The 10,918-nt window shown below is 53.0% G+C and overlaps 1 protein-coding gene across 1 annotated transcript; it reads right to left on the minus strand.

The window, feature by feature from the left end:
• Window positions 1-91: 91 nt before the first annotated feature.
• On the minus strand, window positions 92-5,140 carry ASB6 (ankyrin repeat and SOCS box containing 6). Its single transcript, XM_007527027.3, has 6 exons — window positions 4,996-5,140; window positions 3,366-3,547; window positions 2,187-2,293; window positions 1,980-2,088; window positions 1,496-1,582; window positions 92-1,365 (listed from the first exon to the last, which is right to left on the minus strand). The coding sequence occupies exons 1-6, from the start codon at window positions 5,106-5,108 to the stop codon at window positions 698-700; spliced, it is 1,266 nt and encodes a 421-aa protein (XP_007527089.1). The 5' UTR covers window positions 5,109-5,140; the 3' UTR covers window positions 92-697.
• Window positions 5,141-10,918: the final 5,778 nt, after the last annotated feature.

Here is a 10,918-nt window from a genome sequence, read left to right on the forward strand (position 1 = left end):
ACCTATCAGCTGTCTCAGCTTAGTCCCCAAGGCCTTGACACAGCCAGTTACCAGCATGACCTGGAAACAACTTTGTGGGGAGCAGGCTTGGCACAGTGCAGTCCCGACAGCTTTATCAAGTGAACCTCTCACAAAACCGGGCATTCCAGAAAGAACTGTCCCCAGCCGTGCACTCGTGATTTCTGTTCCCAGGACCCCCAGGGGCTTGGCACCAGCAGAGCACAGCCTGTGTGGTGGTGGACAGGGCCATGGACAACTGCCCCGGAGCTGCGGAGCCAGCAGGCATCTTCAGCCTTCAACACCCACTTGCAAGAGCACTTGACTGGTCCCTGGCTTCCCCTCCACTATGTGCCCACACAGGAAGGGCCAGCTCTCTGCTGCTCTCAGGGTGGGACTAGGAGGTGGGGTTTGCTGCCCAGCAAATCCAGAGGGTAAAACTCATCCCCAGTCTACCTCCTGTCTCTTGTTCCGCTTGAGGGTATTGCTGGAGACAAGGGGGACTGTCTCCTAGGAATCATGCTCTCCTGCTGGGATGACTGGCTGCTGGCCCCCACCTGGCTGTCTTGGGGTCCAGTCTCATCCCCAACACACAGCTTCTGGCAGGTGGAGCCAGGGACTGAAGATTGCAGAGAGTCCCTGAGGCAGCACCACAAGCTGGCTGAGCGCTCCAGACCCTTCTCCTGTCAGCCAGGCCCCCTCAGATGTCCTCTTCCAAAGCACTGCTGTGCTCACTGAGGAGGTACCACTTGAGCCTGTCGGGGAGAGGCAGGGCTTTGATCTTGGCATCCACAGGCCACGGCTGGAGGTACAAGCGGATGTACACACGGCACAGGTGCTTGAGGGGCCGAGGGTAGCTCTCCAGCTGCCGCAAGGAGCAGTGCAGGGCCTGGATCTTCGTTGCCAGGCTGCCCACGGGGTGGATGTCGAAGTTTGCGGGCAGCTGGAGCTTCTGGGAGTTAGTCACCATGAGGTCTAGAATGGTCTCCGCCTTGCGCAGCAGTTCCATGTGGCTCTCGTCTTCGGCACAGCCTGGGTGGGAACACAGCCTCTCAAAGATGATGTGGAAGCCGGACCAGCAGGATGGGCCATGGAGAGAACAGTTATAAGAGGCTCCAGACTCCAGCAGGAAGCGCAAGAGCGGGAAATGGAGCTTAAAGCTTTTGAGGCAGATGTGCGTGAGGGACTCATGGGCCGGGCACTCACTGGGGTTAGCCCCGTGGGCCAGCAGCAGCTGCGTCACTTGGAAGCAGAAGCGGTTGATCATCCGGGCTTCTTCTTTGTCCCCTCCCACTGTCTCCCCCAGCAGAAAGATGATGCAAGTGAACACGGTGTCCCCGTCTTTGGTGGTGGCCTTGACATCTGCACCTACAGGGGTGGGCAGGGAGAACAAAGTGGGAGTGGGCCTCGAACCCTCCCTCGCAAAGCCACAGGTTTCCAGGGTGGGGGCAGTGTGCAGAAAACAAGGTGCAACATGAGGCTTGGGATAGAGTCTTACCTCCTTCTAGCAGCAGCCGGATGTTTTCAGTGTTGTGGATCTGCACTCCATCACTGCTAGCCAGGGCATGAAGCAGAGCCGTCTTTCCTGGGAGGAGAGAGTGAAAGTGAGTGGCTAGGACAACCCCAGAGGTCAGGGGCCACACGTCATCAGGATCTGAAGATGAGCTTTCAAAATGTCTGGTCTCCCCATTCTTTCCAGTCACACAAAACTAGGAGCAGAAGGGCCAGGAGAGGTCGGAGTGTTTGGACTGTCAAGATACTGACAGTGAAAGCTGGGCTGGGCTTCTCCCAACGGGAAGTAATACTGCCCCAGAGGCTGAATGCACATACCCTCTTTCTCCTACCCTGCAGGGCTTAGGGCCTATGGGTAACCCTGTGCACTCACTGGGCTTGCCTCACCCAGTCTGCCTGACTTGCTGCAGTCCTTGGTGCTCCGGGTTTCCTTCCCAAGGCACCTGTTTAGAGCTAGCTGGCTTTCTTACCATGTTTGTCGGCCGCATTGACAGCTGCTCCAAGCTCCAGGAGGCGCTGTAGGCAGGGCAGGCGCTCTGGCTCCTCACTGGCCAAATCCAAGGGGCTGCTCTCATGGATCTGACCAAGAACACAGGCTGAGTTGGACTGGGGATCTGTGAGACTGCTGACTACCCCCCACCCCTCTATCTCCCACAGAGCAGGTGACCAGCTCTTACCCGGTCCCTGCGATTAATGTCCGCTCCGTGGCGCACCAGCAGCTCCACCATGTCGGGCTGGTTTCGTAGGACAGCAATGTGTAGGGCCGTGTAGTAGGTGACCGGGTCTGGAAGTACACACAAGCCGTCAGTTTTGCCTTTGGGGGGCCTGACCTGTCCTCAGCAGGTGCTGCAGGGAAACCCGGGGACCTGGCAGACGGCATTAACCTACTTGGTCTTCGGACCCCTCTGTCCCAGGTTCAGGACCATCTGGAGTAGCAACTCCTCAGCCACCCTGCTCCTCAGCTGGCAGTTAAGGCCAAGTTCAAAAGCTGGGACTGCAGGAGGGTAACAGAACTCAGAAACTGGGAGTTGGACTGTAGTGCAGCAGGTTAAGCACAGGTGGTGCAAAGCGCAAGGACCAGCGTCAGGATCCTGGTTTGAGCCCTGGCTCCCCACTTGCAGGGGAGTCGCTTCACAAGTGGTGAAGCAGGTCTGCAGGTGTCTTTCTCTCCCCCTCTGCCTTCCCCTCCTCTCTCCATTTCTCTCTGTCCTATCCAACAATGATGACAACAATAATGACTACAACAATAAAACAACAAGAGCAACAAAAGGGAATAAATAAAATAAATATTAAAAAGATAGTAAAGTTATATAAAAAAAAAACTCAGAAACAGCCTGTCTCAGCGGGGGGTGGAGGGAGAGGCACTTGGTGGCACCCTGTGACAGCACAGTGACTCGTTGGGTCACAAGTCGGTCCTGCACTTCTGGCTCACCTGCCCTTCTTGAGAGGAAAATGGCTCATTGCCAGTCAATCACACCCAGTGTGCACAACCTAGATGCCAGCCTGGTCCCACCATGATTTATGCATGATGCAACACGAACAAAAACACAAGATGGCTCAGAGTAAGTGGCAGAAAATTACCTTCCTTAGCTCTGGGCAGAAAGCCAGCATGCTAATGGGAGCAAGCTGGGAGCTGGGCGTTTGCTCAATCAGTCACATGGCTGAAGCAGCAACAAACTCATTCTGGATCCAGAAGTGGTCAGAGCCACCTAAGGTCCACAGACAGGTGTAGTCCTGAGTCATCACCCATGAATTAAAGGCGGGAACTAGTTGCCCAGATCCTTTGGGCCTGGCTGTTTGCCCACAGCGTGTCCACACTCGGGCCATCCATCAACCCATCTACCCCTCCAGCTGACCTTCAAAGTTGAGGTTGGCTCCATTCTGCAGAAGGACATCAGCTGCCCGAGTCAGCCCCAGCTCAGCCATCTTCAGCAGGGCGTTGCTTACACCTTCCTGGTAAAAAGGCGAGTGTGCCTTTCCCTCTAGCAGCTCTGTAAGAACCAGGAGCCGGCTCTCCTCACTGGCAACATAACTAGGCCTGGAACAGGAGGAGAGAGAGAGAGACTGGTTTGAGGAGAGAGAAGATACCAGATATATAGCCTGCAGGTAAGTCTCAGTCTCCTGTAGTCATCACTCTGACACCCCTGCTCTCCCTCCCCACCAGGCAGAGACCCAGATCTGTGGGGAGGACTTCAACAGTCTATGGTGGGGAAGGCCTGTGAAATGGCTCTCTTGGACAGTGTGCTGCTTTGCCAGCTATGCAACCCAAGTTTGAGACAGGCCCCACTGAACGAAGCTTTGATGTTGCAGAATCTTACCTCTCTTTAAGGGGACACACACACACACACACACACACACACACACACACACACAGGTCAAGAGAGGGTTATCCACGTCTCATACTGGAGCAGACTCCCGGGGTCTGCAAAGAAAAGACAGGGCCTGTCAGTCTCTTCCAAGCTGCCCAGAAAAGCTACTCTCAGCCTAGGGGACAGAACCGTAGCCATCTGGGCAGAACATGTCAGCCCGGGGCCAGGGCAGGCAGCATCATCTTCCCTGCTCACACCTGGTCTCCCACAGGCCCTCCACACCCCAATCTCAGCCCACCATCACTGCCAGCTTTACCAAGAACTGCCCATCTTTCCTCCCCCAAAGCTCAGTCCAGGACCTTGCAGTCTGTTCACAGTGAGGCTTCTTTCCCCCCATGGATGCTGCTTGCTGAGCCTCCAGCTCAGTCTTACCCATCTGCACCCTTTTAACTGGCGGGATCAAGGCGTGATCCTCACTGCTGGGCGGGGTTCTGGCTCCTCTCTCCTAAAGACATGTCCCTTTGCATGGGCGATGCAAAGCCAACACTCTGGGACAGAGTCATGCAGTGTCTGGGGCTCCCGAAAGCCACGCAGTGCCCACCCCAGGACCGCCTGGACGTTAAGCAAACACCCTGCACTGCATGGTCAGAGCAAGTCTCAAAGCGAACGGGACTGATGTAGCGAAAAAAGAAGGCCCAAGTTTTCACCCAGGAGTTCCCAGAGACTCAATCACCACTGTGCTCCAAACGCCAACTGATCGCCCCAAACACCCCCCAAGCCCCCTTCCCTCTGCTCCGCCACAAACATACTAACTACACAGCTTCTCTCTGCAGCCTGGGCGTCACGAGGTCTCTAGCACACCTGCTCTCCCTCCCCCCAGGCTCTCGATCAGACTTATCTAGGCAAAATGCACACCCAGACAGACACACAGAAAGAGACACAGCCTCTGCGGGGCGTAGACTCAGGGCCTCGCAGGCGGCACAGCACAGGGGGGGCGCCCGCGGGGAGGGCCGGGGAGGAGGCCCGCCCACACCCCGCCCCGCCGGCCCGGAGCACCTCCCCACACGCGCGCACACACTTCTAAGGGCAGGCGGGACCCGTGCGGGAGAGCTCGCGCTAGAAGCCCCGCAGCCCCGACCCCGCCGCCACCGCCCTCCACGCCGGCCCGCCGGGTTACCCGTCCGGAGGCTCCTGCCGCTCGGGGTCCGGGATGCCCAGGGAGCCCAGAATGGCATCCACCAGAGGCTGGTACTCGAAGATGATCCTCCGAAAGCCGTGCAGGAAGGGCATCGCGGTGGCGCCCAGACGCGGTAGGGGCCGCTCTTCCCGTGGAGATCAAGACGCCGACGCGAGCGCTCCGGCCGCCTCGGGCCAGCCGCCACCTGCAGCCTCAGTCCCTGCTCCCGGCCCGTCCAGTGCACTACCCAAAACAGTTCCGCACCGGAAGTCGCACTGGCGCCGGAAACGACTCTCCGCGCCGGCGACGGCGAGCGAGTGGTGAAGGCGCCCCCTGCCGGCCGGGAGGACCCTGATCCCCAGCGTATTCGGGGCGACTGCAGGCGAGCGGAGGAGCCGGCCGGATTCCCCAGCCTCCTCCCGGCCCTGCGGGGCCTGTCGCGGCGCCACCCTGCGATCCCGCCCGCGGCCGCTGGGCTCCGTCTGCGCTCCGGCCGCGCTCCGGCCGCGGTTCTTCCTGGCTGCCGCCGGCTCTGCTCAGCGCTGCGCTGCGCTGTGCTCCCGGGAGCCCGGGGCTGCTGGCCACCTCCGCTCCGCGCATTCCAGCTGCTCCCGCCAGTTAAGCGGAGTAACTGTCCCCGCCCGGGATCCCGGGTCCACAGCTTGGTCGGAGCCGGTGGTAGTGGAGTCGCGGGAAGGAGCCAAAACCCCGGGGCCCGTCAGGTGTTCAGGCATCTTAGAATCTATGCAGTGACGCTCTGGTGTCTCCGCCTTCTGGGAAGTCTGCTTTGAAGAAATGTGCTGCTCACACATTTACTTATTATCTTAAACATTTTGATTTATTTAATTTATTTATTACCAGAGCATAGCTCAGCTCTGACGTATGGTGGTAGTGGCAGTGTTTGAACCTAGGACGTTGAAGCCTTCGGCGTCATTATGCTATCTCCATCACCCTAAAAATTGATAGATATAATTTTTTAGATTTGGAAAGCGAGCCAGAGCATCACTTCCACATATCCCGTGACAAGGACCAAACTTCCACTACCTTATTCCTTTCTTTTCTTCTACCTGAGCACTGATAAGCTCTGGTTTATGGTGTTGCGGGGGGTGGTGGTGGAATATGGCATTTTGGAGCCTCAGGCATGAGAGTCTCTTTGCACAACCATTATGCTGTCTCCCCCACCCTAACTACCTTCTTCTTGCAAATACTACATTCAGTACTCAGTCATTTCCCCAGATGCTAGAGGCACATTTAAATTCGACCTCATGTGCCTTGTGGTTGAACACGTAAAAATAGAGTAATGTGCTGTTAGGGAGGTGGCACAGTGAATAAAGCACGAGACTCTCAAGTAAAAGGTCCCAAGTTCGATCTCCAACTGTGTATATATGCCAGAGTGATGCTCTGGTTCTCTTTCTCTCTAATAAAATACATACATACATACATACATACATACATACATACATACATACATACATTTTTAAATATACCAAGACTTCCCTACCAAGGAAAATAGACTCCTGAAGAAAACAGTTGAAATTTCACCCAGGATCAGCTGTGGGGACTCAGCAGGTCCAGACAATGGCCCATTATTACTATTGTTTGTTTTTATTTTTATTTTTTTACTTGATAGAACAAAGAGAGATTGAAAGGACGGGAGAAGACAGAGAGACACCTGCAGTCCTGCTTCACCACTCATGAAGCTTCTTTATGCAGGTGGCAACTGGGATCTTGAACCTGAGTCCTTGTACATGGTAATAGTTGCATTTCACCAGGTTTGCTACCACCCAGTCCTATGATTGTTGTTAATAATAATGTTATTGTTAATAATAAATTTTCAAAGTTGTTGTAAATGACAAGCTGTTGAACCCCACACTGAGGACTGTTTTAAGGGCCCACACTCAGTCCCTCACTTGATCCTAAGGTCCTAAATGAGGCTTCACAGACCTTTCCACATGTGATCCAGGTCAGTGGCGCCTGGAGGGCCCTGACTTATCCGGGGCCCACTGGGAGTGACTGGAGAAGACTAGACTAGGGCAAGGCCGATTTAGGGAGGGGGAGGCACACTTAAAAGATTTAAAAAATATATTTATTTCCTTTCTGTTGCCCTTGTTTTTTTTATTGTTGTTGTAGTTATTATTGTTGATGTCGTCGTTGTTGGATAGGACAGAGAGAAATGAGAGTGGAGGGGGAGAGAAAGACGCCTACAGACCTGCATCACCACTTGTGAGGTGACTCCCCTGCAGGTGGGGAGCTGGGGGCTCAAACCAACATCCTTATGGTGGTCCTTGCACTTTACGCCACGTGCGCTTAACCCACTGCACTACTGCCCTGCTCCCTAAAGACTTTTTTTTTCATTTTTTTTTATTATCTTTATTTGTTGGATAGAGACAGTCAGAAATCAAGAGGAAGGGAAAGATAGGGAAAGAGACAAAGAGACACCTGCAACCCTGCTTTACCACTTGCAAAGCTTTCCCCCTGCAGGTGGGGACCGGGGGCTTGAACCTTGAGCATTGCAACATGTGCACTCAACTAGGTGTACCACCACCTGTTTTTTTTTTTTTTAAAGATTTTATTTATCAATGAGAAAGATAACGGGAGAGAACAAACGAGAGCATCACTCTGATACATGCACTGCCAGGGATTGAACTCAGGACTTCATGCTTGAGAGTCTGATGCTTTATTCACTGCTCCACCTCCCAAACCACTCCATTGATTTCCTATGACAGCAATAAGAGAACACCACAATTTGGGGCTTTTAAACAACAGCAATTTTTTCTCCTCCTAGTTTGGGGACCAGAAGTTGAAAGTAAGGTGTTGGCTGAGTCACACTCCCCACAAAGGTGCCAGCAAATAATCCTTTGTTACCTGCGACTTCTGGCCGCCATGGCCCATGGCTGCTCCAGCATCTGCCTCCCTCTGTCTTCATGTGGCCTCCTCCCCTGTGTCTGTGTTTTTGTCTTTCATCTCCCTGTGCTTCTTTATTTTATGAAAGCAAGAGAGAAGGGTCAGAACGTCTCTCCAGCACACATGGGGGGGGGGGGGAGTGGTCAAACCTAGGTCCTCATTGATGCCAGACATGTACTCTAGCCACTGAGTCACTCCCTGGCAGCTCCCCGTGCTTATGTGCTTGCTTGCTTGCTTGCTTTAAAGATGTCTATGCATTTATTTATGAGAGAACCAGAGCATCACTCTGGCACATGCGGTGCCGGGGAGATGCTTTCTGAATGATGGCAGTCACTGAATTCTAGGCCTGCCCTCACCCAGATAGCTTCCTCTTAACTCAGTTTTTGTTGCAAGGCCCCTCCCCCTTTTAATATGTATTTCTTTAATTGGCGAGGACAGAGAGGAAAATTGAGAGGTGAAGAAGAGGTAGAGAGAGGTAGCCCTGCTTCACCACTCATGAAGTTTTCTCCCTGCAGGTGAGGGCTGGGGGGTTTGAGCCTGGGCCCTTGCATGCTAGCATGTGTGCTCAGCAGGGTTCACCACCTCCCATCCCACAAGACCTGTTTCTCTAAATGGGGTCATCACAGGTTCTAGAGACTGGGGGTTGGAATACCTCTCTCCCTCTCCCTCTCCCTCTCTCTCTCTCTCTCTCTCTCTCTGCCTCTAGGGTTATTGCTGGGGCTCAGTGCCTGCACTTTGAATCCACTGCTCCTGGAGGCCATTTTTCCCATTTTGTTACCATTGTTGTCATTATTATTGTTATCATTGCTGATGTTGTTGTTGGATAGGGCAGAGAGAAATCGAGAGAGGAGGGGAAGCAAAGGGGGAGAGAAAGATAGACACCTGCAGACCTGCTTCACCACCTGAAGAGACCCCCCCTGCATGTGGGGAGCCAGGAGCTTGAACTGGGATCCTTAAGCCAGTCCTTGTGCTTTGTGCCATGTGCACTTGACCCGCTGCGCTACTGCCTGGTCCCCTGAACATATCTCTTTGTGAAGGACACAAAGCTGCTGTCATAGATGGGCCTAGGTGTGAGCTGCTGCTCTCTGGGCTTGAGTTTCCCAAAGGTCCTCTAACTCTGATAGTCTTAGAGCCTATGAAGAGCTTTGCCAGGGCCAGGGAGACAGCAGTATGGTTCTGCAAAAGACTTTCATGCCTGAGACTCTGAATTCCCAGGTTCAATCTCCAGCGCCACCATAAACCAGAACTGAGCAGTGCTCTGCCCCCCCATCTCTTTTTCATTAAAATAAATAAAATATTTTTTAAAAACTTTACCAAAAAGAACTCAATATTGGCCTTGTGACCATTATAGTTGTTAAATAGACCAGTATAGTTGTTAGAGTGAGTTAGCATTACAGAAGGGGATTGAACTCAGGGTTTTACCTGTGAGAATTATGTGCTTTACCACTGAGCAGATGCACACTGCACTCAGCTAGACACACTAATCTCAGTAAATCCTCTGCAGTAGATGATGGTTCTGTACCATTTTTTCACACCAGGAAAATGAGACTCAGAGAGGTCTGGGAGGGCCAGGGAGATGCATAATGGTTGTGCAAGAAGACACTCATGCCTGAGGCTCTGAAGTCCCAGGTTCAATTCCTAGCACCACCATAAGCCAGAATTGAGCAGTGCTCTGGTCTCGGGGTATCCATCCTTCTCTCTGTGTCTCTGTCTCTGTCTCTCCCCCCATATCTCTCATTAAGATAAAACAAAATATATATATTTTTAAATTTTTTTAAATATTTATTTTATTTATTCCCTTTTGTTGCCCTTGTTGTTTTATTGTTGTAGCTATTATTGTTGTTGTCGTTGTTGGATAGGACAGAGAGAAATGGAGAGAGGAGGGGAAGACAGAGAGGAGGAGAGAAAGATAGACACCTGCAGACCTGCTTCACCGCCTGTGAAGCGACTCCCCTGCAGGTGGGGAGCCGGGGTTCGAACCGGGATCCTTATGCTGGTCCTTGTGCTTTGCGCCACCTGCGCTTAACCCACTGCGCTACAGCCCGACTCCCAACAAAATATATTTTTAAAAAAAGAGACAAGAGAGAGAGAGAGGCCTGGAAGTTTTCACGATGCTGCACAGCTGCGCTGGAATGCCAGCCCAGGTCTGAGGACTCTTCTGTACATGAGACCTGGGCGGGGGGGCAAGAAGGTGGGGGGTCCTAGTGTCCTGCAGCGTCACTCCCCTGGGTCTTGGAGAGTCTGGCTGTGACCCTTGCTCTCCCACAGCCCTCGGACGCCACAGCTCAGCCGCCTGCCTGTCACCCAGGCTCCAGTCTTTAGAAAGCACCGTGCCCCTGACCTCCCCCCTGAGCAAGGGCAACCCGTTTCCTCCATCTGCTTCCCGTTAAGGTGTTACCTCTCAGAGCCTCCAACTTCAGCTCAAAACCTCCCCTTTCTGGCCACCACCTTTGCCTGCCTGGCTGGTCCAGCCAATTCCAGTCCCCCCCAAATCCAGGATCCCTCAGCAGACTGAGGGTAGTGGGGTCAAGCACCTGGTATTCTGCCCTAGTAGAGCCTGCTTCTTCCAATCCCCAGGAAAGTTTGGAGTCACCCTGACTATCCAGTGTATAGAGAGGAATAGCCTTAATATATAAAGAGCTGTTACAAGTCAACAAAAAGCAAAAACACTAATAGGAAAAATGGGCCAAGTAAATGGCAGACACATCACAAAGGATGAAAAACGATCAAGAAGTAGAAACAAAGAACACTCTCCAGATGTCCCAAACCAGCAGTATTAATAGCTGGCATGGGATTTAGGCATGATACATTCTGTCCTGTAGCAGTACAGTGCAGTGCAGCTAGTTAGAAAAGAGCAGATATATGTACTCAGTACTGTAAAATCCCACCTAGGAGGGAGGGAGAGAGAGTGTTTTCCTGGGGGCTGTAACCTGAACAAATTCTGTGTATGAGAGAGAGAGAGAGAGAACACAGAGGACTGCCCCACCATTTACTTGTATATGATTCCAGTACTCCTGGG

Source organism: Erinaceus europaeus, chromosome 10, assembly GCF_950295315.1.
Source record: "Erinaceus europaeus chromosome 10, mEriEur2.1, whole genome shotgun sequence".
In the NCBI taxonomy this organism is placed as follows: domain Eukaryota; kingdom Metazoa; phylum Chordata; class Mammalia; order Eulipotyphla; family Erinaceidae; genus Erinaceus; species Erinaceus europaeus.

What these genes read in the sequence shown, in the direction of transcription:
- ASB6 (XM_007527027.3), bottom strand. Translation starts at nt 5,108, where the DNA reads ATGCCCTTCCTGCACGGCTTTCGGAGGATCATCTTCGAGTACCAGCCT. An exon ending in ACATTAATCGCAGGGACCGG is followed by an intron (nt 2,089 to 2,186) that starts GTAAGAGCTGGT and finishes GTTCTTGGTCAG; the next exon opens with ATCCATGAGAGCAGCCCCTT. An exon ending in CCGGCTGCTGCTAGAAGGAG is followed by an intron (nt 1,366 to 1,495) that starts GTAAGACTCTAT and finishes CCACCCCTGTAG; the next exon opens with GTGCAGATGTCAAGGCCACC.